Source organism: Perna viridis, chromosome 14, assembly GCF_037379345.1.
Source record: "Perna viridis isolate PV_CMFRI_1.1 ecotype Kerala chromosome 14, ASM3737934v1, whole genome shotgun sequence".
Classification (NCBI taxonomy): Eukaryota; Metazoa; Mollusca; class Bivalvia; order Mytilida; family Mytilidae; genus Perna; species Perna viridis.
Window position 1 is genome coordinate 30,492,183 of NC_142458.1, and position 27,175 is coordinate 30,519,357.

At 31.5% G+C, this 27,175-nt stretch overlaps 1 protein-coding gene across 12 annotated transcripts in view; it reads left to right on the plus strand.

The window, feature by feature from the left end:
• Positions 1 to 27,175, plus strand: part of LOC148598963 (uncharacterized) — a 91,665-nt gene that overhangs the window by 35,928 nt on the left and 28,562 nt on the right. For 4 of the 12 annotated variants that reach the window (XM_088559965.1, XM_088559963.1, XM_088559966.1 and 1 more), the window contains exons 9-17: positions 76 to 135; positions 1,113 to 1,178; positions 3,385 to 3,414; positions 5,593 to 5,765; positions 7,408 to 7,488; positions 8,425 to 8,441; positions 10,925 to 10,980; positions 12,003 to 12,098; positions 12,690 to 16,702. In XM_088559965.1, coding sequence (XP_088416091.1) covers positions 76 to 135; positions 1,113 to 1,178; positions 3,385 to 3,414; positions 5,593 to 5,765; positions 7,408 to 7,488; positions 8,425 to 8,441; positions 10,925 to 10,980; positions 12,003 to 12,098; positions 12,690 to 15,601 — 3,491 coding nt within the window. In that variant the 3' untranslated portion in view covers positions 15,602 to 16,702. Of the gene's footprint in view, positions 1 to 75; positions 136 to 1,112; positions 1,179 to 3,384; positions 3,415 to 5,592; positions 5,766 to 7,407; positions 7,489 to 8,424; positions 8,442 to 10,924; positions 10,981 to 12,002; positions 12,099 to 12,689; positions 16,704 to 16,761; positions 16,924 to 27,175 lie in introns of those variants that run through there. The other 8 variants (XM_088559971.1, XM_088559972.1, XM_088559974.1 and 5 more) reach the window with 6 other exon arrangements.

Here is a 27,175-nt window from a genome sequence, read left to right on the forward strand (position 1 = left end):
TATATTCACATGTTTCGGTCCTCAGTGAATAAGATATCTGCCAATCAATAAAAAAAAACTATGTATATTTTGTAGGCAGTGTAACCACAAAGAGTTCTAGCCCATACTCTAGGAAATATGACAGACTTTATCAAGGTATAGTTTTTAGCTAACTATCTATACATAAAAGTTTAATTGATAAAATCTGATTTGGAGAGATGAAGATTTTGCTGATTTCTTGGTAACTCTGGACTTTTATTGGCTAAGAAAATGAAAAACTTTTGATATGCAGTTTTTTCCAAGTTCATCCAAGATTGTCTCTTTTACAAGGAAGTTTTCCTTGGTTAATGTAAGTGTATAGGCCTTTCATGCTAAAGGCAGGACAGTCGATATGCATGTGTGAAATATTTTCTACAAGGTAGAGCTTGAAGTAGAGCAAAAGAATTCTCCTTGTGGCAGTATTTATTGAGCATGCTCATAGATCATCCTGTAAACACAAGAGGGTCTATTGACATTTTTTTATGTTATTTCGAAATTAAAATTTAGAAGAATAATAATCATTTTTGTAAAGTTTTCAAATCTAGACAGTTATCAGGTTTCCTAGCTCTGAAAATGAAAAGAAATTGTTTTCAAACAGACTAATGAATTTTCACAGGATTATGTAAGGTTAGAAACATTCTCAAAGGGAGATAAACAGGATATCATAATTGGCTGAAAAAAATTTTGTCTGTTTAGTTTAGTTTCCTAATGTTTACTCAACCATATTTGGTAAATTCTGTTTGTAGGATTTATGGTTCATTTAAAGAATTATTTGTTCATTAATTATAGCAATGAAAAATAGTATTTTGTTTACTTATTGTCTTTGTATATTCTAACTGCCCCACATATAATTAATTTATTTTCTTTGATATTTAAATTAGAATGGTTATTTTAACAAGTCTTTCAGGTAGTTTAGGTTGTTTGGCAAAATAATTGCACCTTAACTTTATACAAGATACATGTTGTAATGAGGACAGTTTTTGTTAATGTGAGCTAACTCTGTAGTCAACACAAGAGAGACAAGTATTGTTCCTCAACACTATTAAGTTATTAAAGATAATGGAGAGTGATATTTATTAACTTTTAACATTTAGGAAAAGCTTATTCTCCAGGAAGTCCATCAGGCAGTCCCAGCTCATCCAAAAGGAGGCTTTACAAAGGTTATAGGTCACCTCACAATATTTACATCAATATTTCTAAATAATACTTATATTAACAACATATTTCCATATACTTTCTTACTAAAATTTAGGGCTCTATTGCCCGGCTTTTCTCTGTATCTCTATAATCTCATATATTTTATATTTGACTTAAAATTGTTTCTCTTAACTTTATATGTACATTACCTTGATGTACCTTGACAGCTTTGACCTCTTAGTTAAAATCAAATTCAGATATTTTAAGGCCCAGGGAAATGTTATAAAAGTGAAAGTAGGTGGATTGTGATTGATTAACCCAGGATCTTAGATAACAAATCAACTTTGAAACTTTGGTCATGTGATACAATATTATTAACTAACTTCCAGTTCACAGTCAGGTCTATAGATGCGAAGCATTGTTTTGTGTCACTTCCATCTTTTTTATAAAACAAACTCATATCGAATTATTAAAAGTTCTAGCATGGGAGCTGGAAGGGTCTGAGTTGGGGTGTTTTTTTCCCAGCCTATCATTTGCTAACATGGTGAAACTGAACTAGTCAGATAGAGGTTTGGCAGACAGAGAGAAATGGACGATCATGTATGGATTCACAAAAACTCACCTAGTGCACATAAAAATAATAAAAGTAGGCAGTATTTCCCTAGTGGGTAACTTTCTGTGTTGTATGAGTTTTCCATTTCTCACTATGGAATGAGTGATAAAATTTTCATCACAAATGTTTTGGCTGATATTTGAAGGATAGTTCTCGAATGTTTTTTTTTTTTGTGGCTTTACACATGTATGGCATTCATGGCAAGTGATTTTTGTTGCTGTCCAATATCAACATCCAGTACAAGTGGAGAAACACTTAGCATTGTGGATGAAGACAATTTTTTGTAAAGGGAGGTAATCCAGCTTTCTGTGATTAGAATGTAATGAAAGGGGTTGACAGGAAGTCTTTTTTTATTCTTCACAAAAATTTCAGTTTTAGAAGAGTTGGCTCAACTGGTATATAACAGTTCTCCCTTCAGGTCCTTGTACAATAGCTATCACTTAATTTCTTACCAATTAAACAGATCATGGTGGTATTTTGAGGGGAGGATGGGAATTTTCTCAGCTAATTACTCTGTCTGTTTCTGTCTGCTAATCTTTGTTCTTCTTTGACCTTTAAAGATGAGAGTGGTATTATCTTTATCTATTTATGCATGTTATGACATGTTTTATGAAGTATAGATTTATGTTTATTTTGCACAAGCAGCTCTATTTTTTATGTCCTTTGATATACATATGGTATACTGCTGTCCGTTGGTCTGTTCTCATGTCATATGATAATTATAAAACATTTTTAGGGATTCTGCTACAGCATATGTAAAATTGGTTTAGAGATTAATATTTTTTTTTACAGGACTGAAGGCATTTTTACTAGACATGTCTGTTGTCCTGCATATTTCATTCTTGTTGCTGATACTTGTTTCGTTACATGTCTTCAAGGCAGACAGCTTTTTTATATTTTACATTTCAGAGTTGTTAGACCTCTAACATTGAGAACAAGGGGGGAATGACAGGCATATCATGCTTCTCTTTATCAATTTATTACTTGATTTCTGCTTGAGAATATTAAATTATGAACTAAAGTAAATTTTGGTATTATAATTATGGTATTTATATTTGTTTTATGCTTTTATGGGTTCTGGGTTAATAGCTTTATTTTAGTTCTATTTTAAAAGAGCTTTTCCTTTTATAGTATTGAAAAGTAGAATGAATATTCTTTTGAATCAAAATTTTGTTTCAAAGTTTCACAGCAATTTAAGGAATTGACTTACCTTTTTCTTTTGGTCGGCAGATTTCCAGTTATTCATGTTTATCTTCAATAAATTTAGAGAAATATGAATTTAATATTAAAGTAATGACCTATGACACAAATAAAAAAATAGATTGAAAAAAAGAAAAAGTATGTTTAGGCCAATCAAATTGAATGTTTTGGTTCTCAGGCCATTTCTGATGAGTAAATGAAGTTAGTCAGAATGACTTATGACTAGAGTTTTGCATGAATGATGTATTAGTACTAAGGAGTAGCTCTTTCTTATAGAAATCATTAAAAGCTAAGCATGTTTGTATATTACAGTAAATTAGTAGCTTATTTGCATGTTTACAATAAAAAATTGTAGCTTTTTTTATTTTATTACTTTTTATTTGCATTATTTTATTTTGCATGGCTTATTTTTACAGATGGTGATAGTGAGGAAGAACTATATAGAAGTAATATATGTGTTTATCTGTGTTTCCTTCACCAAGATCATCTTCCTTCATCCAAACTCTCACAGTTGGAACCTTTAACCCTTAATATCCCAATGCCCTTACATATCCAAATTGTTTGAGAATTTTTTTCTGAAGGGCATTTAACATGTTCACAATGATATCTCATGACTTCACACAATTTGTTGTCAGGCATTGGTAATTTTATGTTTAAGCAAAATACTTTTGTTCAATGTATAAAAAGGTTACTAAGTCTCCAGAAATCTGGAGACCACCTTTACTTGGAAATTAACCCCTACCTCTAGAAAGGAATTAATTAGGACATTATGGTTGGTTTCTCTTAAGGATTTTTACTGTTGGCTGATTAAGAATAACAAGGATTTCATAGAGTTATAAAATATTTTAAGATCATTCATGTTAGAACAATATAAGGGGAAAAAATAGATGGTCAGCATACTTGTTATAGAGATATAAGCATTTGAAATGTTGTTTGGGGAAAAAGGATTTTTCTTGATTTTCTATAGGTTTTGTCTTAGTTGGTTTTATTTATTGAAAACCCCAAACATATAAGAAGTGAAATTCCTTAAGTTTTAGCAGAAATTTTAGGTCCCCATAACATTTAAAGTGATTTTCTTTATAAATTGCATATAAAAGTTTTGGGGCGTGACTTTCAAGTTTAATCATTCATTTGAGACCAAATTATTTAGACCTCTCTTGATCATAAATTTTTAAAAGCACTCAAATATGATTTGCACTATGTACTAACCTAAAGTTAAGTACAATTTGTTGTATAACTTCAGGTGAAGTATAAGGGGGGGGGGGTGGTATTTAGAAAAAATGTCTTAAATTTTATTTGGCATATCAGGGAGCACTCTTTTACTTCTTCCTGTATTATATTGTTCTACCATGCTAGTTTATTTGTTAAGCATGAAATAAATGGCTAGAATTTCACTCCACCAAAAATCCCTGCTGCCATAGTAACCATCTTTATGTATTTCTTCAAATTAAAAGAAACTCCCATTCCTTGCATCAACTAAGCTGTTATATTATGTTTTCAATGTTCATGTTTCTGTGTAAGTTGTCTGTTAAAATGTTTTATTACACTCACTGATTTTCATCTTTTAAAACATGGGGAACATATCAAATTTGGTACATTTGTATTAGTATCAACGTAATGAAATGCTGATGAAGATTTTCAACTTTCAGAAAAGAATCAAATGATAATCTCCACACTCCTCCCCTTGATTATCTCCCCTTTTTAGAATTTGACAACTTACATGGATATGTAAATGTATTGCTTTATCCATATATATATGTGTCTTAACAAGATGATGATGACTATATTAACTCTAATCTGTGTTGTATGTTATAGTGTGTTAATGTGTGTCAGTGTCCAAGTTTGTTTACAGGATAGTTTTAATTTTACAAACCATCTTGTTCTGTATTAATCAACAATAACAGCAGCAAGTTGCAGTCACAGGCAAAGTTAAAAAAAACAAACAAAAAACAAATGATATGAAATGTAGACACATATAGAAAATCATAAGCTTGCCACAGGCTTGTGGATTATTTTAATGAACTACAATACATGACTTGATATTTTGTATTTGTCACTTATTATGAACCTAAATACATCCATATTTTATATTATATATATTGTTTTCTTTATGTTTTTCATTATAGCATGATTGGACTTTTTTTATGATTAATTTGTTTTGCTTCATTTCATCTTTAAGTTTATGTCTTATCAGTAAACAAAATGTCTGATTGTGTTTTCTAAAGGTTTTACATTTGTGTAAACAAAAAACGAAAAAACAAAAACGAAAAAACAAAAACAAAAAAAATAAAAAATAACCATAACAATTCAAGTATCCAATACAATATATTTGTAATCAAACATTTGTCAATGAAATTATCAATATTTATACAAATCTGTTCTCTTGTTTTCAAATTGATGATGATTTAAGATCTAGGACCTGTTATTTCCAAACAAAACTCATGAGATTTAAATTACTCATTTCTTGGTCCTTCCATACAAATAATTTAAAGGACTTTGATAAATCTAATTCTACTTCTGACTTCAAATTAAAACTGGTCCTGGTCATTTTAAATTCTTGAAAACCAGATATAAACCCTAGCATTTTCACACAAGTTTTAATTTGAGAAATTTCTGTCTTGTAGCTCCACCTGCATTTAAACTGAAGAAATCAAATAGAAAGAAAATCCAGGCCTCATCTCCATTCAGTAGTAAGAGAGATTACAATCTGGATTTAAATAAAAAGTTTGAAGTGAAGAAATCAGACAGGAAAGCCACACAGTTTCAGGAGTTCAAAAGTAAAGGAGGGGATTGGAAGGTAAAATGGCAGGGAGATTTATGTTAAAGTAAAGGTGGAGACTGAAAGGTAAAATGGCAGGGTTGGAGATTGGAAGGTAAAATGGCAGGGAGATTGGAAGGTAAAATGGCAGGGTTGGAGATTGGAAGGTAAAATGGCAGGGAAATTTATAATATTCTTGTTTATTGCCCTTTTTGTTGTTGTTCAGTTGTTTTTACTGCCAAATATTTTCTATCTTAGTCTGCTGTTCTGATTCCTGAAATAACTTGGCAACTTCCAGTGACAAAGTTGTGTCACATTGACTGTGATGTCACTGATAAACATCTCGACAGAACATCACATGCAGGCACACCGTGCGACTAGTCTTGACTTCAAAACTGTCATTATTCTGTAAATGAAATATATTTGTGCCATATATAGACATTAATTCACAATTATCCTGCCATGAGGTTATTTGTTAAACGAATAAAGGTATACGGTTTTGCTGTATCCGTACATTAGCAGGTTATCGACTTTCTGGCTCCTCCCACTCACGTGATAGGTGGAACTACTTTTTTCTGGTATGCGTAAATTAATCATGGCCACCACCATAGATACGATATAAACAAATTGCGATTGCGTATCCGGTTAATCTTTTTTTTGCTGTTTTGTTTCGTTTTCACCTGAATGAAATAAAAGATTTTATGTAAACCAAATAATGATTTTGTTTGTATTTTTTTCACAGTCATATATATGGCAAATCCCAAATCTCGTTCAGATTTGATTCATTATCAGTTTGCAGACGACTTCCCCTGTCATTTCAGTCATGTCGGACCCGGGAGCCAGAGTGTCCGTCACAATTTAACATAAACTGGTCCCCACTTAAAGAAATTGAAGCATTACAATATGATAAAACTCTTGAAGAGACAAATGAACAGGAAACTGTTATGGTCTTGGATTTATTACTGCCTAAACACAAATTTCACCCCTGAACTCAACTGCCATATAGCAAACAGAAACAAGTCAGCTTCCACCTTCTTCGCGAAATTCAAAACTTAAATGTTCTTAAAATCGACTTTACAACATTCAAAATATTTGTATTCATTGTTCATTTTACTTATTTGTCTCTTGGAATTAAATAAATTTTGATACATTGCTTATTTTCTTCAAACAGCTTTGATGGATTATATGGTGCGTACTGAATTTCAATGTGTACAGGGTCATGCGCCATGCGTATTATTATTATTATTTTTTTTTAAAATGTACACACGCACAAAACTATTAATATAACAGGATAAAAACAATATAGGTACATTGTCGAAAATTATTGAAGATATGTGTATTCGGCTTGGAACGGGGGAAATAGCTCGGCAGAGCCTCGTATTTCCTACCTGTTCTGTCGCCTCATCACATATCTTCAATAATTTTTGACAATGTACCTATATTGTATATGTAGTATATATATTGTATATCTTATACATGGTGTCTCTAAAATAGAAAGACTTAAGTTGAAATGTACAAGATACCAGTATAGAATGTAAAAGTAAGTTATTGATCTATTAAACAATTGTTCATGAAAATAAAATAGGAGATAATAGTTAAAAATTCTACCTGGTATGAACCTAGATTAAAATATGTTATATTTAGGGTTTATTAAAGAAAGCCCTTTCTTCTTCTGTTTTAGCCACCACCAAAGTTTGAACTTAAAGAAACTGAGAAGAAAGATATGACATTCTGGAAGCCACCAAAGAAAAAGGATCAAGACGTAAGTTTAAATGTATGTTATACTGAATGTGTGAATGTTTTTTTGCTGTCACCTTGTCTGTCTGTCTGTCCCTCCACCAGTCTGTCATTCTGCCATCCATCTGTCATTTTATCATTCCATCCATCTGAATATCATAGCAATTATCTCTGCTCTTGATGGATGGATTGATTTTAGATTTGGTTTATGGCTTTATATAGATGGTGCATAACCTTGTAAGTTAATTAAGTTGCTATCCAATACTAACTTCTGTTTTGAATGTCTTCACTACTTATTACAATAAAGAATTAATAAATAAGTTTTTTTTTTTTTTCACAAAACTCTTGGCTTCCAATGGATGGAATAATTTCAAATGCAGTGTATGGCTTCATGGGTCAAACATCATAAGTCATTTTGTTTGTTGTCTGGTATCAACTTCCTATTTTGTGGCATTGCCGCACAGTTGATCTGTAGTAAAAAATGGTGTGCTGTAAAAAATGTTTTCCAAATCACCATTTTATTGCAGCTTTCAATGTTTATTCTATTACAACAAATTCAAATGTTTATCAACAAAAACTAAAATTGTCTTTTTAACTACATAAAATACTTTTTGACAACCACAAAATATCACTAATACATATAATAGTCACAAAGAATTAAAATCTGATAAAATAAAACTTTCTAATTTGTCTCTTTGATGTGTACTAGTCAGAAAAACAAGTTAAAAAATTTCAATAGATACCTAAGGTATACCGGTACATATTTTGAAGAACAAACAAAAAGTATGAAAGGATGTGAAAAAAAAATACATAAATGACTAAAATCTGATATGCATTTCTAGGGAAAGGGACCTACTGAGACTAAATAGAGAGTGAAAAAAAAAAGAATTGACAGAATAGAATTCTGAAATAACAATGAAATATGTTGACTATAATGAATATCTATTTGTTTTTTTTTTAGATGAACAAGAAGAGGAGGTAATTATTGGTATTTTATTGTCTAGATAGCAATGATTTACTTAATGTTCCCTGTGTAAAAATTTTGATAAGTTACATTGAAATAAATTTTGCAATTTCACTTTCAGACTTTATCCTGGCAAAAATGTCACAAAAAAATCACAACATGTATAACAATCTGCCATTCACAAAATTTGAATTTTATAATGAAAATAGCGCCAAATAAGGGGGGAAATCTATATTATATATATTTGAGTTGATGATTGATTTGAGGAATATCTCAATTTGAGATGTTCTTTTTTATGAAATAAGGCACTGATTGCACCAGTCATTGGTTATCAATCCCACACGATTGGTCAATACTGGTTATCAGTCCAGTAGGTGCATTGAATGATTCAGGGACTGTGAGCACATTTAGGTTACAGACCACCAATTCAACCAATGAGCATTTGGAACGTACGCAAAAATAGTCCTACGCAGAAATTACCCCTGTTCCTCATAGTGCTGTGAAAAAAGTTCTCATCTTATTTTAAAAATTTAAACAGTTTCTGAAAGGAAAAACATTTCTGTACATTTTATGGGTGCATTTTGCTTCTTGTGATGTGAAGCCTAATCTCCATAATGATTTTTAAATATACCCCTATCTTGTGAAAACACTGGGATTTCCCATGCTATTTATAGACCCTTCACTTCCGGTGACCAGTACTGCACTGCAAGTCTGCTAACCCCACATGCCATTCTGAGGATTGTGAGCTGACATATGTAGAATCATGCTGATATATAGTCATCTGCAGGTTAAAGTTAAGGTAAAGTCCAGAGAAGCCATTGAATATTGTGAAATTAGCATAGAAGCCTATGGGAAGTGGAATTAGTGGTTTTTAGCCTTAAGCTGAAGCCATGGCAAAATGAAAAGTTTCTTCAAATAGCTTTAAACTACTTGAAGATCTTGTTAACTTTGCCATGAGAGGAATACACTACAAAAATCCTTCAAAATATGCATTTTTTTAAGTTATAGGTCCAAATTATGGAAAATTGGTCTTTTTGGCTGATTTTTATGTCCTATCTTGTAAAAAGTGTAGAAAATTTAGTAAAAATATCAAATATTAAACTTTGAGGGCTATATTTACCTAAATATGGTAGTAATAAGCACTTGAAATCAAGTTTTGTGTAGATTTGAGCAAAAATTAGGTTAGAAATGAGGAAAAACTCACTTTCATTACTGCGGTTAAGGCCATATAAGCATTCCCCTATGGCAACATGGAAAATCCATTATTGAGCACTTTTTTTGCTTTAGGTGCCCTTTACTGGTCATGTTTTAATGTGAAAACACTGTATTTACAAATTTAAAGCCAAATATATCACCTTTTGTGAAAATTTAAAGATTTAGGATTTTTGACATGTGATCAAGAAAAAGGGGGAGGCATGTCAGAAATAAATTTTTAAAAATAGACCAATTTCTCAGAAAATGATTACTTTTAAAACTATTTCTTCATTAATATTGTTAAAAAACAAGTTGTGATTGATATTTTTTATTTGAAAAGTCAGAAAAAGTTCTTTGCAAATATTTAATGCATTTCAGTATGGTAGAATATTTTCACTTTTTTGCTCGCACAACTTGGTTACCCTATATTTAAAAATCAAATATTTAAAAAAGTGCTTGTCACATTTCACTGAAACTTTGCAAATGCATTCAGTATGTGTGTAGGAAGATACCTGTATAGTTATTTATTTTTTCTAAGACAAAAAGTGACTCTTTAGGTTACAGACCACCAATTCAACCAATGAGCATTTGGAACGTACGCAAAAATAGTCCTACGCAGAAATTACCCCTGTTCCTCATAGTGCTGTGAAAAAAGTTCTCATCTTATTTTAAAAATTTAAACAGTTTCTGAAAGGAAAAACATTTCTGTACATTTTATGGGTGCATTTTGCTTCTTGTGATGTGAAGCCTAATCTCCATAATGATTTTTAAATATACCCCTATCTTGTGAAAACACTGGGATTTCCCATGCTATTTATAGACCCTTCACTTCCGGTGACCAGTACTGCACTGCAAGTCTGCTAACCCCACATGCCATTCTGAGGATTGTGAGCTGACATATGTAGAATCATGCTGATATATAGTCATCTGCAGGTTAAAGTTAAGGTAAAGTCCAGAGAAGCCATTGAATATTGTGAAATTAGCATAGAAGCCTATGGGAAGTGGAATTAGTGGTTTTTAGCCTTTAAAATAGTTCCTTTCACTGTTTTTTATGACATTTGCTATGGTTAAATGGCTGTTTTATCACTGTTATTTTTTCTCAAAGTTTATGTAGCAAGTTATATCACAATAAAAGTGGGTACATGCACAAACATTGTAGTAGTAATTATGGTAGTAGTAATAGTTCAGGGATTAAAATCAAAGCCAACATTAAATAAAGGGACATAACAATATAAAGAATGCTGCAAGTGTCTAATGTGTTATATCTCAAGAGGTAAAAAGCATGGTATTTTCCTTGTTTTAGGCCAAGAAAGACTGGAGGGTCACCAGACTCAGGGCTAGACAGTGAAAAATTACAAGGTAAACAAACAATTATATTTTTCTTATGTCAGTTTTAGTAATTTCTTAATATTTTTTAGAATAGAAATAGATTGTTATACAAAATGTATTATGTAATAATCAAATGTAAACATTGAAATATAGATTTAGCATGGAAACATAGATAACAAACAAATTATTGAAAATTATGGTTATGCTGGTTTATGACATATTAGTAGATCCCTGTTTTATTGCAATCACCTTGTCTGTCTGTCCGTCTGTCTGTCACTATTTATCTGTGTAAAACTTATCTGCAACAGATTTCTGTGAGAGGGGAATGCTTTGATCTTTGGGATATTGATTTTGCTTTTTGGCTTGTACCATGTCTACCTATTCCAGGTTCCCCACTCATGTACTTCCTATTTTTTCTGCACAACTTAATTTTACAGAAATAGTTGAGTTGTGATATTCTAAGTATGATGTAGTGTGCAACATCTTGTTATTTCAGGATTGAGCAATCAAAATATACTTATTATACTTGTTTTAGCTGGCAAAAAGTGTTAGTGTATGAATGTTTGCACTATTTCTGTTAAAATCATGCCTTATTTTCAAGTCTGGGATATAATTCATTTATACTCATTGCCTATTGTCATATGTGAATTTGAAGTCAACTGGAGAAAGAAATTAACTCTATCAAAGTTTTTGCTAATATGAGTTTGAGATGAAAGACAACTGAACATTTTTGTGGGTATACAATGAAACCTGTCCAAACAGAGCCTCTTCTGGACTGTAGAATTTGTTTGGTTTAGACAGGTGTTTGGTTTACCAAGGTTCAGATTAGATTTAACCAAATATGAAAGGACTTAGACAGGGTTTTCAGTATATTCATGGTTTTAGACAGAGTAGGAAACTCAAATTCTAGCCAGTCCTGAATATAATTTTTCAATATATTTACTACATGGCTATTTAGATTTTTGTTAAGAGTAGCCAGCCTGCTACTATTTCTAACTCATATTTATGAATCTTGAATTGACAATTGTTATATTCATAATTGTTACTTAAAGCCAAAAGAGAGGAGAGCTGGATGACAAATCACACATGGTCATCATCTGGTTATGGTTCAGTGAACAGGAACATCAGACCCAATACACAAGATTCAGGTGCATTGATGCATGACTAACTCACAATTATCTCCCATTGATTGCAATTGTTCTAATAGTTCTTCATGGGTTGAAATATTAGTAATAGGGATAGTGATTTCTTAATTGCTTGAAGGATTTATTGTGTTGAAATATAAGTCATAGTAGTTTTTAATAAAGAGAACTTTGAGGTGGGGAAAGTGAATGTCATTGTCTGATGACTATTATAATGAACAACAACTTGGTCAGGGTTTTAGCTATGATGGTGTTTTAGTGTTAAATTCGTGAGGGATCCAGGAGTTAAGTTTAAGCTTTGGACAGAGTAAAATATAGAGATTAATGGGAGCATTATGAGTTTTGTTGTCAAATTAAGGAACCTAGGGCTTTGGGAACTGAAAGTTAGATGCATTATAAGTTTTGATGTTTTGATTTCTTTGAATTAACTGTTAGGGTTCTGGGTTTAAATCACTTCCATTTTACTTTGATTCATTACTTCGTGGCCTAGATTTGGTTCATCCTTTCAGTTCTCAGAACAAGTAATAAGTTTTTTTTCTATCATAAACTGAGGATTTCGTATTGGAGTAAGAATTATTTTTGTTATTCTCTCCTTAGCATACCATAGAAACAGAAAGAAGTCCTTGTTTCATGATGTTCATCAACTTTCTACCATTTATGATACCACAGACAGACAGACTGACGATGACAGCTTAGGACTTGATCATCAGGACAGTGATAATGATGTATTCAAAAGCAATGACTTCAAATTTGGCAATAATTTGTATAATAATGACTTTGTTGAGGAACAAAATGACTTAATAAGAAGACCTATTTACTTTGGCAAGAGACACAATGACTTAGCTTATAATGAAAGTTTTGTCAACCAATCAAAAGATGGAACCATCAATGTGACATCCACATCCTGTGAAGCTGATGACATAAACCACACTAAAAATGTAGTTGATTTTTCTGACAGATTTCTTGCCATAAATTATAAAGAAAACATTGCAAACAGTGACAAAATGCTAAAGGATAAAGATTTGAACCCATCATTGCCTTGGTCAGATTACTATAGGAAGAGATTACAGCAGATCTGTTTAAGTCATACAGACTCCATGAATGAAAGACCTAGTTCTGTTAACTTTACAGGAGTCCTGGAAGATTCTCAGGGCTTTGAATCAGGCCTTAGTTACATTGATTCAAAGGAAAGTTTTGATTTAAATGAAGAACAAGTAAAAGTTCAGGGTATTAGTGAACCTGTGCACACGTCCTACAGAAGCTTGTCTCCACATCCAACTGTTTCTCTTGGAGAGATTGATGTTGAATTTATATCTGATTCAAATGAAAATGTAGTACTACAAAATGATGTTCAGATGAATTCTTCTCTGATCAACTTTAAGAACAATAAACATGAAACACTGTTACCATGGATACAGATCAAAGAAAGGTTGCCCGAAACATGTTTTGAAGTGGGGTCAAGGACTAACAAGCCTGGTACCAGTCTGTGTGAAATGACAGTCAACCAGTATAAAGGAACTGATATAAAAGTAGAGGTGAAGAAGAAGGTCCACTTTAAACTTAAATCTACAGGTAATAGGTTAGATACTGCTCCTGTTGCTGAAGGAAATGAAAAGTTGAAAAATAAAACGTATGCAGGAAAGGAAAGAAAATTACAGAAAACATCTGTTACCAAACCTTATAATAATTACGTGGGTCAAAAACACATGGAAACAGAGAACCAGTTGAAGGATTCTGGGTTCCTTGAACAGTCTGCAACACCAAGAACAATAGAAGAATTCCAACAAATAGTAGAAACAACTCCTGATACCAGCACTATATCAGGGCACCAGGCTAATAGAGATAGTGATCAGGAAAGGTCTGTTAAGCTGAACAGGACAGCTTCAAGTTCAGGAAATTGTAAATCAATGAGAAAGTCTTCCAGTAATTCACAAAATATGGCTATTGTAACTGAAAAAAAGATAAGTCATCCTATGAGGGCAAGTAGTAAAGACAAAGCATGTAATAGCAAACAAAATGAAGTAGGGAGTAACAAGTCAGCTATGGACAGCAAGACTTTGAAATCAGAAGAAGTTTGGTGTCTGAATAAGAATGACAAAGGACTTAACTTACCAAAAATAGTAAATAACAAAGAAGCTGGGAAGGGAGGTAACTTCAGTAAGCAGCAGCTGTTTGAGCATAGACAAACCAATGACATGAGGAACATTGAAGGTACAACTAATACAGATGATCAGATTACCTCAGCAATGGATAATGAATCCTCCTGTGACTATCCTTATAATCAGAAGAATATCATGTATGCTTCAGATAGGGGGATGGAAAATTTGAACAACATGAAGCCTGGCAGAATAACTGTTGACCAAGGCAGAGCGGACTTTGAGCTCCCTAAAGTACTAGATCACTCAAATACTAAAGTGTCAGGGCTTGTTAATAAAATAGATAGAGGTAGGAATGTCTACCATAAACATTCTACACAGAGTGACTTAAATCTGCCAAAAATTCAGGTTGTATCTAAAGACAATACATTACCCACACCATCAAAGATTGAATTTGAACAGTTGTCAATAGCAACCATGTCTAATCTGTCTTGTGATGCTGGAAGTGGAAAGAAATTGCCTGCTATAAGATTGCCTAAATATGGCAAAGTGTCAGGTATACAAGATGGGATGATTATAGTTACAGATGGCAAAGGTAAATCATTGAAGTTAAAGAAGAAGAAAGAATGCAAAGAGAAGCAGGACAAATACGATACTGGTGTGTATGATATTGAGGAAACTAGTGGAAACACTGTTCAGATTGATTATAAGAACAGTTCAAGAGAAAGTCCTTTCTCTCATGGGCTTCAGGCAATACAAGGGAACAATTTTGAAATTGATGTTGACAGCCCACAAAAAGTCGATGATAGCATAATATGGTTAACTGACATTGAAGCAAGAAAACATGATATTTATGAAACTCAGGATGACATGATAGAAAATATAGAAGTTGATGAAAATCGACTTAACTTTGTAAAATACCATGACACAAATGAAAGCCAAGGTTATATGGTGACAATTGTAGACAATGATCAAATCCATGATGTCATTTTGAAAAACAAGGACACAGATGAAAACCAGGATGAAGCAGTAATAAACCTGGATGCAATAGATGACAATGAAATTTGTGACACTGACGATTTTGTAGAAATACCTACCAATGAGAAGTTACAAAAGTTAGTGACAGAGTTTTCTTTTGATGATCTACCTGTGGTAGAAGAAGCTGCCTTTAGGCGAAAACCTACTAAACTGACTTGGACAGGATATGGGTCTTCTTTTACAAAAACAAAACCTGCATTAACTGACTTAGCATTATTGTTTGGTGACACAAATGACCTTGACTTGAGAAGACTAGATAATGACCTTGGAAATAGTTTAGGAAAGGGAGATAATGGCCATCAAATGAAAAGAAGTGGAATTTTGATGCCCCTCAGAAAAGGTTTTTGTCTTAGTGTGAAAATTGGTGATTCCTAAAACCTAAACCCTATTGAAGATTTTCTTTTTACTTGAATGATGAATTGATTTATTAATAATTTAATTCAGTAGATTGTACTGAACAAATCAAAGAAAATTTATATGAAGTCAAAAACTGTAAAACTAAAAAAAATATGAGTGAATGTCTTGGTAAGAAAGTCTTCAATGGTAATCCTTTCACATTTTTAACATGTTAGATGCTGTGGTCATATAACAATCTCTATCATATATGCTGTTATAAGTGATTTGAAAATCTTCAATCATTTTAGGTTTTTGTTTTGGTTGTCCGGGGGATATTGTTTGATGGATTTTTGCAACCATATCTTCAATCCGTATGTCACATGAAAACTCCAACATGTTTCGAGGATTGTAATGGTAGATATTTGTTAGGTGTCTAAAAGTTTTTTAACACTTATCCAACTTATTCATTGAGTGGGTGATTTAAATGGAACAAATATAATTTTGGCTTTTCCTTAAATGAAATCACACTGGAAAGTCATGGAATTGAGATTATCCTTCATACAAGTACAATTTAACATTCATTTTTGTGAAGAAGACTTTATTCCTCCCTAACTTGAATGATATTCTCTGATAGATAATAAAAAACACTTGGTTAATTGTTTTGGTTCAAAGTAAATCGAAAAGTCCATATTTCAAATCCTTCCTTAAATACAATTTCAACCAATAAAACTGTATGTAGATTTGCAGAGAATCTCACTTGCAGATTTTTTATGGAACTAACCCAAGGTCAGTCCACATTTGTACTAATAGACCCACTACATTACTGGAAAGGTTTTCCAGTATCACGGTACAGTTGCATGAATCACATGTCTAATAATTGTTTACTATTTTATTTTCTATTTCAACTACAGAAGTTGATAAGGAAGTTTCTTATTGTACCGGATAAACTAATTTTGTTTTAGTAATTTAAAGTTCTCTTGGCATATAAAATGCTTTGAAATGATTTCATTGGCAATAATTATAATAACTAATTTTATAATATATCAGAAAATAATTCATAAATCTTGCGTAATTTTTTATGATTATCTTACAAGTCACAAAGTTGTTCTTAATTACTATGCTCAAAATGGAGTATTGTGTGTACTTACTATTGGTAGGTTGTGTTAAATTTTCACAGTATTTATTGGTTGCTTTTCAAGGTTTAGGAAGTCGTCCTATGACAAGACAGCGTATGCCCATGTTCACTAGAAAATTTACAGGCCAGAGTCCATCAGAAAATGAACAGAAATTTGAAACAATAGCTTCTCATAAAACAGGGGGAATAACTCCTGTATACGATTCCGACTGTAGCCAGGGAAAAGGTTATTTTTAAAATATATGCATGTCCTACTTAAATATCACTTGAGTTAATGAAAGATGCTTGCATGAAACTGATTTTCACAGAAGAATGTCACTCACATTGCACAAGTAAAAATACAAGAAGTACACATCTTAATTTCCTTTTTATGAATTTATTGCAGCAGTTCATATGAAATTGAACCATAGCATGTGCAGGTTTATACAATGGGTACCAATTAATTAATTTAAAAACATATTATTTATAATTAATTTATGTCTCAATTGCAACTTAAATCATTTCCATAGATTAAGATCTGATTTCAAACTTGGAATCTCCATCCTCAAACATAATACTGTGGAAATTGTTTGTTATATTATTTATAACATAAAGATATATAAAGATTTGGAGGCATTAAATATTCATTTGACATTCTCAAGTTGAGTAAATGGAAAAAAAGGTACTCTTTAAAGTAGAGTTTTGTTACATTTGTACCATTTTAAGATACTTACAATAAATTTATTATAATTTTTTTTGTGATTCTTTTGTTTTTGTGAGTATGAAAAAAATGGACACAGGTTTGCAACTAGGATTATAAAAACTCAAAAATGTTTTATATTTACAAGAGTTGAAATTGCACTCATCTTGATTAAAATGTTGAAACTTTAAACACTTGGTGTATGCAGTAACTTTTTAATGAAATAGGTTTAATGATCTTAATTTGTGCTGTGTTGAAATATAAAATTTACGGTTTACCATCAAGACAGTTCCCTTTTATGTGTCATAAATATTATGTTGAGAAATTGACAGAAAGAAATTTCAGTATTGTGCAAAAATAAATATGACCCTGACACAGAATGAAGATAAAGTTCAAAGGTTAAAAGAAAATATTGCCTGTGATATGACCTTTCCTTCTGGAGGAATCATGTCAGTGATAGGTGGTGGATTACCTGAGGTTTCCCTGTGTGACATGCATGTTGTTGGAGGATGAGTGTCAGTGTTGAATTAACTCACTGAAAACACAAATATTTTCATTGTTTTGTATGAAATGTTCATTATTTAAATGTAGTTTGTTTGTTTTGGTTAATGTAAAGTTGAATGTATGTTGATGTGTTTTCAAATAAATATTTAAACAACCATCTGAGAAGGAAATCATTAATGTGACTGTAATTAGTGTCGTTTTCAATTGAAAACACGCTGAAGTAGCATTGCATTGTATTAATTCGTTTTATTAGTTTGCATTTTTACTGTAAAAACTGAAAATCAGAAAATATATGCACACATTAATTTAATTCTTATATGACAATATTTTCCTGAATTTTTTAAATTGACATCAAAATTTATGCAGTAAATTAAATGAATTTTAGACAACATTTCGATTCCTTCTGTTTCAAATGGTTGTTATACAAGCACTACCTGTATATAACAGTCCAGATTGTTACATTCAACACTGTAGTTGCAAAATGAGTTACCTCCATTTTATGCTTGGTTTGCCTTTACTCACAAAAAAGCCTAAATTAAAATTTTGTTGAAACACCATATAAACATCACCAGTTTGGTGAAGTTGAGTCTAATTTCATTTAATATGTCTGCTGATTTGTTAGTTATTAAAGACATTTTTAATTAGAGTATTATCTAAATGGAGATAACTCAAAATTTACACCAATAAAATTCAACTGTACTTTTATGATCAGATTGTAAAATTATATATGAAAAAACTATGAAGAACAAAAATATATTTTGTTATTTTCATTTGTTATAAATCTTCTGAAGACCTTAAATTTTCTTTTTTAATGATATCAAAAGATGTTTAGTACATTTTAATCACTTATTTTTCGCTAATATTTAATCTATACTTCATTTTATTGGTGAACATTTAATGAACTTGAATATGAAAGTAAAAACAAAATTTGCTCATTTAGACACAAGGAATGAACCTAATGCTAGACGTCACTACTTGAAGAAACACATTACAGTCCAACTTCCACAGGTAAGCCAAGAGGAAGCAGAATTAGGGTCAAGCTCTGATGAGGTAGAATTAGAAGATTGCTATGGTGAGATGGGTCCTCATGATCTGGACTGGAATAAGTCATTGACCTTAATGGAACCTGACCTTGGCCTTGAGACAATGGATCAGCTTGATCCATTTGTTATCCCAAGTGAGATGAATCCAAGGTTAAAGTTAAAAAGGAGAAAGAAATTGAGAAGTATGTCTGACCAAGAGGATAGAGGGAAAGTTGTAAACAGGACAAAGTCACAAGGAGATGAAAAGAAAAACCATTTCTTAGAACGAACTATCCATGAAACAAAGCGTGCTAATGATATTCTGAATGATGAGTATACAAAATGTATATTCAAAAAGGACGAAATTGTAGACATAGAAGAGGAAATTTTGAACGAAGGTGATGACTCTTTGGATTGCAATGAAATGTTACCAAGACACCAAAAAGTAGACTTAAGAGAACATAATGATAATAAAGATTGGAAAGGTAGATCATTGGAAAATCTGGTTGGGAAAAAAGGAGAGACAAAAATTGTTTGTCTTGATGATGAGATTCAAAATGTAGAGAGGTATGGAAGGTTGAGATATAAACATTGTGGAGATGGTTCTCCTGAAGAATTTGGAAATGGAGAAAGGAGGAGAAGACACACGAAGCCTAAAGGAGAAAATGCAGATGTTGAATATCATTTGGAAATGGGACAGGATCATGTGAAAGGAAAAGATGGAAACAGACAAGATGATTTTGAGGAGGAAATGATTAATAAAAAGTTTGAGGATCTTCATGCACTCAGGAAGTGGACATTGAGTAAGAAGAGAAGCAATGGGAATTGTGATGTTTATGTAGATAAAAGGAGTGCGGGAAAAGAAAGTTCAGATAAAGGAGAGCATGTAGAAAGGAGTGATAAACAAATCAATTATATTGATAAGGAAATTGACCATGAAAAAAGCACGAGAAACAAGATTCTGGGAGAAGAAGGAGAAAAAAGGAAAAACAACAAATACTACCATGAAATTGGCAACGAAAACAGTAAAGAGATAAGGAGAAGACACAGAAGGAGAAAAGAAAATTTTGGAACTCAAGAGGGATCTGCACTGCAAGACAAGGATTATAATGAAATAGATGGAGAAAGACAAAGAAGATTGTTGAGGAGAAAGAAGAACTTAGATGAAGTAGAAAAGAGAGAAGGGAGAAGACTTTCAAGACATAGTGGAGAGAGGAGACGTATGATAAAGAATGATAAGGAATTGGAAAGGAGAACCAAGAAAGCACTACAGGAGTACATATTTGATGACACAAAAAACAATGAATTAAAAATGACAACTCGTGAAGAATTAGAAAGGAGAACCCAAGGCTCTTTACAAGAATATCTAGTGGATGATACAGAAGCAAACGAATTAGAAAGGAGAACCACAGGCTCTTTACAAGAGTATCTAGTGAATGACATAGAAACAATGGAATTAGAAAGGAGAACCCAAGAAGCATTACAAGAGTATCTTATAGATGATACAGAAACAGAAAATGAGCAAGATATAGAGGTCACTAGGACATTACAGGAGGATAGCAATGAAGTTAAAGTAATAGAAAATGAAATGGAGGACATTGATTTAAATAAAGATGAAGTTAAATTGGAAGATTATAAAGGAAGTGTAGAACCAAATCTGGAGGAAAATACAGAATGTAGTGATGATAAAGTTGTTAATCGGTTGGAAAAAATGGATGTACCCTGCAGTGTGCCTATTAACTATGATGATTTTACTGAAGTTTATGATGGTTTATATCAGCTTGATTCAGATCAATATTATCCTTTACCAGTAGACCATACAAGAATATACTCCAAAAAATGTGTAAAAAAGAAACATTTGAAACCTACCAGACAAAATAGAATTGTAGATCATAGCAATCTTTCATCAGCTCAGCAAGTTACCTTACCAAATAGGCAAGTCACATCTAACAAGAAAGGCAAGAAGCAATCTAATGAAGAATTTCCTTCCTCAGATTGTCCTGTTGAAACAGGTACAAGGCAGGAGTTGAGGGCTAAAGGCAGGGATCAAATGTTGAAAAAGAACCAAAAATTCAAACGTTTAAACAAAAGTTTTCATTGCAAAAAGCAGGTGATGAAAAACAAGCTGAAGATTGAAGCTAATAATGTTTCAGATGAAGAAATTGATTTTAACAAACTTCCAAGCATTCATGAAACACTGAGTAAACTCCTTCCTAAGGATAAATTGCATCTATTAAAAGATGTGAAAGGGAAAGAGTTCATTGAGAACATAGAAGAGCAGATAGATGAACATGTAGAAAATCATGATGGTTCTAAAAAGATGTTTCCATCAAGCAATCCATCTATAAGACCTAGATCTGCTTCTACTGAATGCTTGAAAGTCCCTTATTCTAGAAGGCTAAGGAGAACCTCATCATTATCAAACATTGATGAGTTCTTGACTCAAACAGTCCTGGATTTCGACATATCAAAAATAGACTTGCCTAAAATTGCAGTGGAAGTAACACCTTGCCTGATATGTTGCCTGCCCAGTCCTGAACTCAATCATGTTTGCCTGCCTAAGTTTAAGCAAAGATTTAAACCCAAGAAAACTAAAGGTGAATTGAATTTATTTTCAAGTCTTTAATGTCATTTACTGAATGCCGTTGAATTCTTTTCTTTTATTCTAGTACTAGTTTTTAATTTTGTTTTAACAAGTTTTTGTTTTTTTCGTTGTATGCAACAAAAAGAGATTTCAATTTTATTAGTAGAAGTTCTTAATTGTTGCAATATCTTAAACTGGATTAATTATACAATTTCTTTTTTCTAATAAGCCTTCATTATTCTGTCCTCGGGCACTCCATTCTTTACTAATCTGTATGTAACATAGATCCAAATAAGAAGATAAAACATGGTGGTATTGGTGTTCGTGAACCTAGAAATCAAATAGATGCAACAGCTGAAATAACCATGGCAACCGAGCATGATGGGAGTCTTTCCCTGAATGCATCACCAGTACCAAGTCAAGGTTAGCCTGTGCTTTTGTTTTTTGATCACGAATTTCGAGGTTTCGGTTTGTACTTTGAATAACAAAACTTGTGGCATGAAGTCTTGATAGAATTTCTAACTGCATTTGTCATTGTGACAAGGTATTATTTGAACTTGGAATTATTTGGGAATTTAGATAATGACCACAAAAAAAATAAATTTGTAAGACTTACCCCTATTTTAGGGGTTAGTCATGCCGGCATAGCTAAGGGGTAAGGTTAGTTGGATAATAAAAGTCAAGGACAACTTACTAACCCCCCCCCCCTCTCCACCCCTTTAATCACGACAGCATGACTAAACCCCTTAGTAGGTAAAGTTAAAAAAGATTTTTATATACTAATATTTTTAAATCAAAAATAATTCCAAGTTCAGATTGTGTTAAACTGTGTATTTGTATCACAGGTTGTTTGATTTATTTTTTGAGTACAACTAAAAATGCATGTAAACTTTGTATTTCTAACTGCATCATTTGAATGGTTATCTTATGTGAATTGCATCATTTCTATTTGTAATGTCTGTACAGCCAATACAAAATATTTTTAGAGTAACTTGCTTGTTGATGGATCCAGATATTAACAAAAGGGGGCCTTTTTTAGGTACACCAAATTTTTCCTTAAGAAAAATGTGAAAAAAAATATATTTATATTCATTTGTCTTAATAAAACTATGCTAAATGATGACTTTCATAGATTTTTCTTTGTTTAAACATAAAAAATAACAATTAAAATAATGTTTTTAAATTTTATAGGGGGAGGGGATGCTGGGCCACCCCCTTTCATCTACCTGTATGTTTCCTGGCTGTTCCACTACTGTTTGCCTTTATAATTATGATTTTCAGATGAACCCACAGGTTTGTGTTGAGCATAGTAAGCATATATAACCTATGGAGTTTACCTCTTCACAAAAAATTACCTTTTATGTGATTTCATTGTATCAAGATATTGTATAAAGGAAACTTTGTCAAATTGATCTTATTTTGTTTTTGTTTAAAACTGAGACCATTCAAATGCAACCTATGTAAAGAAACATGGTACAAAATCAAGCAAAATTTAAAAGGTTGCCAAAAAAAAAATTTCATTAACTTTTATCAGTACTTTGTAAACACAGTTGAAGTAGAGAAAATTGAATTTCTTACTTTACTTATTTAAAGTAGCTAAGCTCTGAACAAAATTAAAATACAAAAAAAACAAAGGGGTTGGAAAATTTACATAGAAATTGATCACTCAAATGTCAATTTACTTTCAACGCACAAAGGAAACTATTTGGTTTAAAATTCAAACAAAAAGAAAAGCATATGGTATATATTGAGTTTCTGGCTATTTAAGCTTGCTTTGTTTTACCTTAGTAAATAGGAACTAACAAATGGTGTCAATGTAAAATAAAATCTATATACATTTGTGTTTTTTATCATTACTTAAATGTTAATATACTCCATGACTAATCACTTTCAATATATGTGGATTCAAATTTGCTAAATGCTAAGACAGGTTTCTTAAGGGATTTAGTCTACTGTTTCCATATTGATGGGATTATTAAAACAGTAAGAACCTGGCTGTAAGTATTGTTTTGCATGTTATAAATTAATCTGTATATCCTATTTTGAGAAGGGAAAGGTTTTTGGAGATTCTGATAATTCACAATCATAAATATTGGGATTTTAGTTTTTATATTGCAATTTTTTTTATCGAATGTCAAAATATTGAAACAAGGGAGTCATGATACAGATGTTTGGCATGCCAAATTAATATTTATTCCAATTTGCTGATATCTTATATACTTCATGAGATACGTATAAAATTATTTTAATGTGATATCTAATATAAATTTTATAGATATTTGAAACTATATATGATATCCCATAAACTTTATAAAAATTATGTACTTTATGAGATATCCTATAAAATTTATTGGATATCCTATAAAGTTTAAGAGATATTTTATATATTTTATGAGATATCTTATAAAAAATAAAAGATATCTTCTAAATTATACGAAATATCTACAAATTGGAATAAACATAAATATGGTGTGTCATACAGGTGTCTTTGTTGCATACCACAGTGAGTTACAGGATATGCTGGATTGACATGTAGACATTATTTTATAATGACAACAAAGTGTAAATAATGTATAAAATAATGGCTGTATCAAGCTGCTTTCCATGGAGTATACTGTTGTAGCTTTAGCATTTTATTCTTTTATTATACCCATGTATTTTACAATAGACTAAACTTGCCTTCTTAGTGAATTGTTTTTTTTCGGTTTCCTTCCCACATCTTGACAAGTACCATTTTAATTACATTATAGATTGAAATATGGAAATTTTGCTTGACAACTTGCATTCAATGTATCATGGGGATTGTCTTTCACATTTTCCTGCTCTGTTTAAAGCAGTTTCCAGGAAGTTGAATTTTAGACAAAGCATGCGGAAATGTCATGCACATTTCAATTATATCTTTGTTGGATATCTTCTCTGCTGATAATGTTTTACCATGTCAAATTCAATGTTTTACCATGTCGAATTCACTTAGTACAGCAGGGATTCAACTTGGCCTCCCAGAATATCATGTTATCAATGTATAAAGGTACTTTTCATAAGTAATATGAGTGTATTGATAAAATTTTGATGCTACATCATTGGTTATGAGTATTTTTTGTTCTTGTGTGTATATCTTCATGGAGTCCTTATATATAGTTCTTGCGAAGTTTGGAGAGAGTATATTGGAATCACCTGGTACTTTATAAATGCAGCTTCTCCTAAACCATTCAATGATTTTTGGTAAAACCTTCATGCAGGCTGGGCATCACTTGTATATTTTAATGAAACATGAAATGTTTTTTTCCTATATTTGCAAAGGGAGACAAACCTACTTAAGGTTTTACATGTTTTGTGTATCAAAATTCTAGCTAAGTCATTAACTACTCACATTTTCAATGTATCACTGAATGGAGTTGAATGAAACTTTCACAGAATCTTTGATACATCTTCCCATTGTGCACTTTTGATTTTAGATTTTGAGCTAAATCAAAATGGAGGTTAAAAGGTGCTTGTTATCAAATTGGGGGGTGGGGATTTCAAGTCAGTGAGCATAGCACAGTTTGTGAGCTTTTCTAGTTTCTTCTGAAGATTAGATCACATCATTATAAACTTGGTACTCTTTGTGAAAAACATAGACAAAGCTTTGGAGAAAGAGCTTGTTTTACTTCATTTTCACAAACAAATATTTGATGGAAAATTTGTTTTCTCAAGGGCCTTTTGTATGATAAACCATACCTTCTCCTTTCAGATTGATCTGACTTTTGTATCAAACATAACAACCCCTAAATCTTGACTATTGTATACATATTTCTGAATCTAATTTGAAATTGAACGGTGGGCTGAAATGCAGTTAAACTAGATTTATATTAAAATCTTTAAATTCAAATTACTTAAAAGATTATTTAAAATTAATGTTTTGAATTGAAATTTTAACAAAGTGTTGATATCCATTATATAGGTTATTGTAAGATACGTAAACCACCTGAATAGGTGCAAAATAATGAAATTATCTTATACTGGTTGCAAAGTTCTGGATATGAAATGTGCCTTGTAGTTATATAGAAATGTGGCTAAATTGTCTCATTTCTGAACTGTTTTAGCACTGATGATGGACTATGCCATTATTTAGTTATTATGCCTGTATGTTTCTATCTTTTCACTGTATTGTAACCATTGCTGTTAACTATGGATAGCTGTGTGACCTTACCTAACCTTTTATCTATATTTGGCTGATAAAACAAACTGGACTCATAGATAATTAGTTGGCTTATAGGCATTTTGCTTGGTATTTCTATAGAGTTATTAGGACAAGTATTTTCATGGGTTGTCTGCATGGATAAATAGTGAATACTTTGTACATGTAACTATGTCTTCATCAGGATAGACTGTCTAACAGAAAGTTAGATTAAAATACAGGAATAACAATTAAATGCAATCTGACTAAACATTTCAACTGATTCAAATTGTTATTTTTTAATGTTGTTTTTGTTCTGAATTCATTGAACTTGGATTCCATAATAACACTGTGGAAATGGGATTCCATAATAACACCGTGGAACTTTGTAATGTATCATTCATAGTCCTTGAATTAAGTGAATTTTACAGGAATGGAATTCAAATAGATAAGGAGATATATTTATTGTTATATATATGTATTGTTGTCCAGTATGATATGTAACACAGGTAAATCCCTTGGTGTTAAGTATTGTTTTAACATATATCTGTTTCCGACTAAATGATATTTTGATCAAATGTGTACACTCTGTACAATTTAAGTATCTAAAAAAAAAAAACATATTTGGCACAACCATATGTGTGTTCTGTTGAAATCATCACATTATTGCAATCACAATATTTAATTATGATTTCCATCAAAATTGACTAGATATCACTTTTCATTACTTTATGGATATTTTGTTTTAAGATTACAGGTAAGACTTGACTGGGATATATATTTGTTTTTGATTCCCACAAACCTTTGGTATTCAAGGTAAGAAATTGCATACATTTTTTTCATGAAAAAATTATATGCAATTTCTTTCCTTGACTAATTCTAACATGACAGTATATTTATCAAGTTATGCTAATGAAAATTCAGAAGAAAAAAATGTATGATGAGAAGTTATTAGATACGAGAAGAGTAGAATAAACATGACTTGATGATTTATCAAATGTTATCATCAGGGTGGGTAAGTTTCAGGGTAACCGAATACTATAGTTGGTATTGTGTTAACTAGTTTTTGATTTTGTAGCATTAGTTTTTGTAACAATGCTAATGTAACATTTAAATTTTCAAAAAGCAGAACTTCTCATTTTTTTAAACTCATAATTTTAATGCATCTTGTTACAGTCTTTAGCAATGAACAGAATTGATTTTAGGTTCAGACTTTAGGTTGGGCCGACCAGCTTCAACTCATCTCTTTTAATGCAAATTTTAATCGTTAATTCCCTTAAAAATAGTTGATACAATAAGTTTTGCCATTTTTTTTTCTTCTTTTAGTCTTAAGATATAATGATAGTGGTGCTTTCTTTATAATGTATTTAAATTTCCAGGCCTCTTTGAATTAATGATACGAAAAAGTTCCTACATGATACAAGATGTTAATATTTTCATTACAATATTATTTGTGATGGTTATATTGAAAATTCACTAAAATTACTTATCCAGGTTGATCATTCTAAACCTACGGAAGTGTGATGTTAGCCA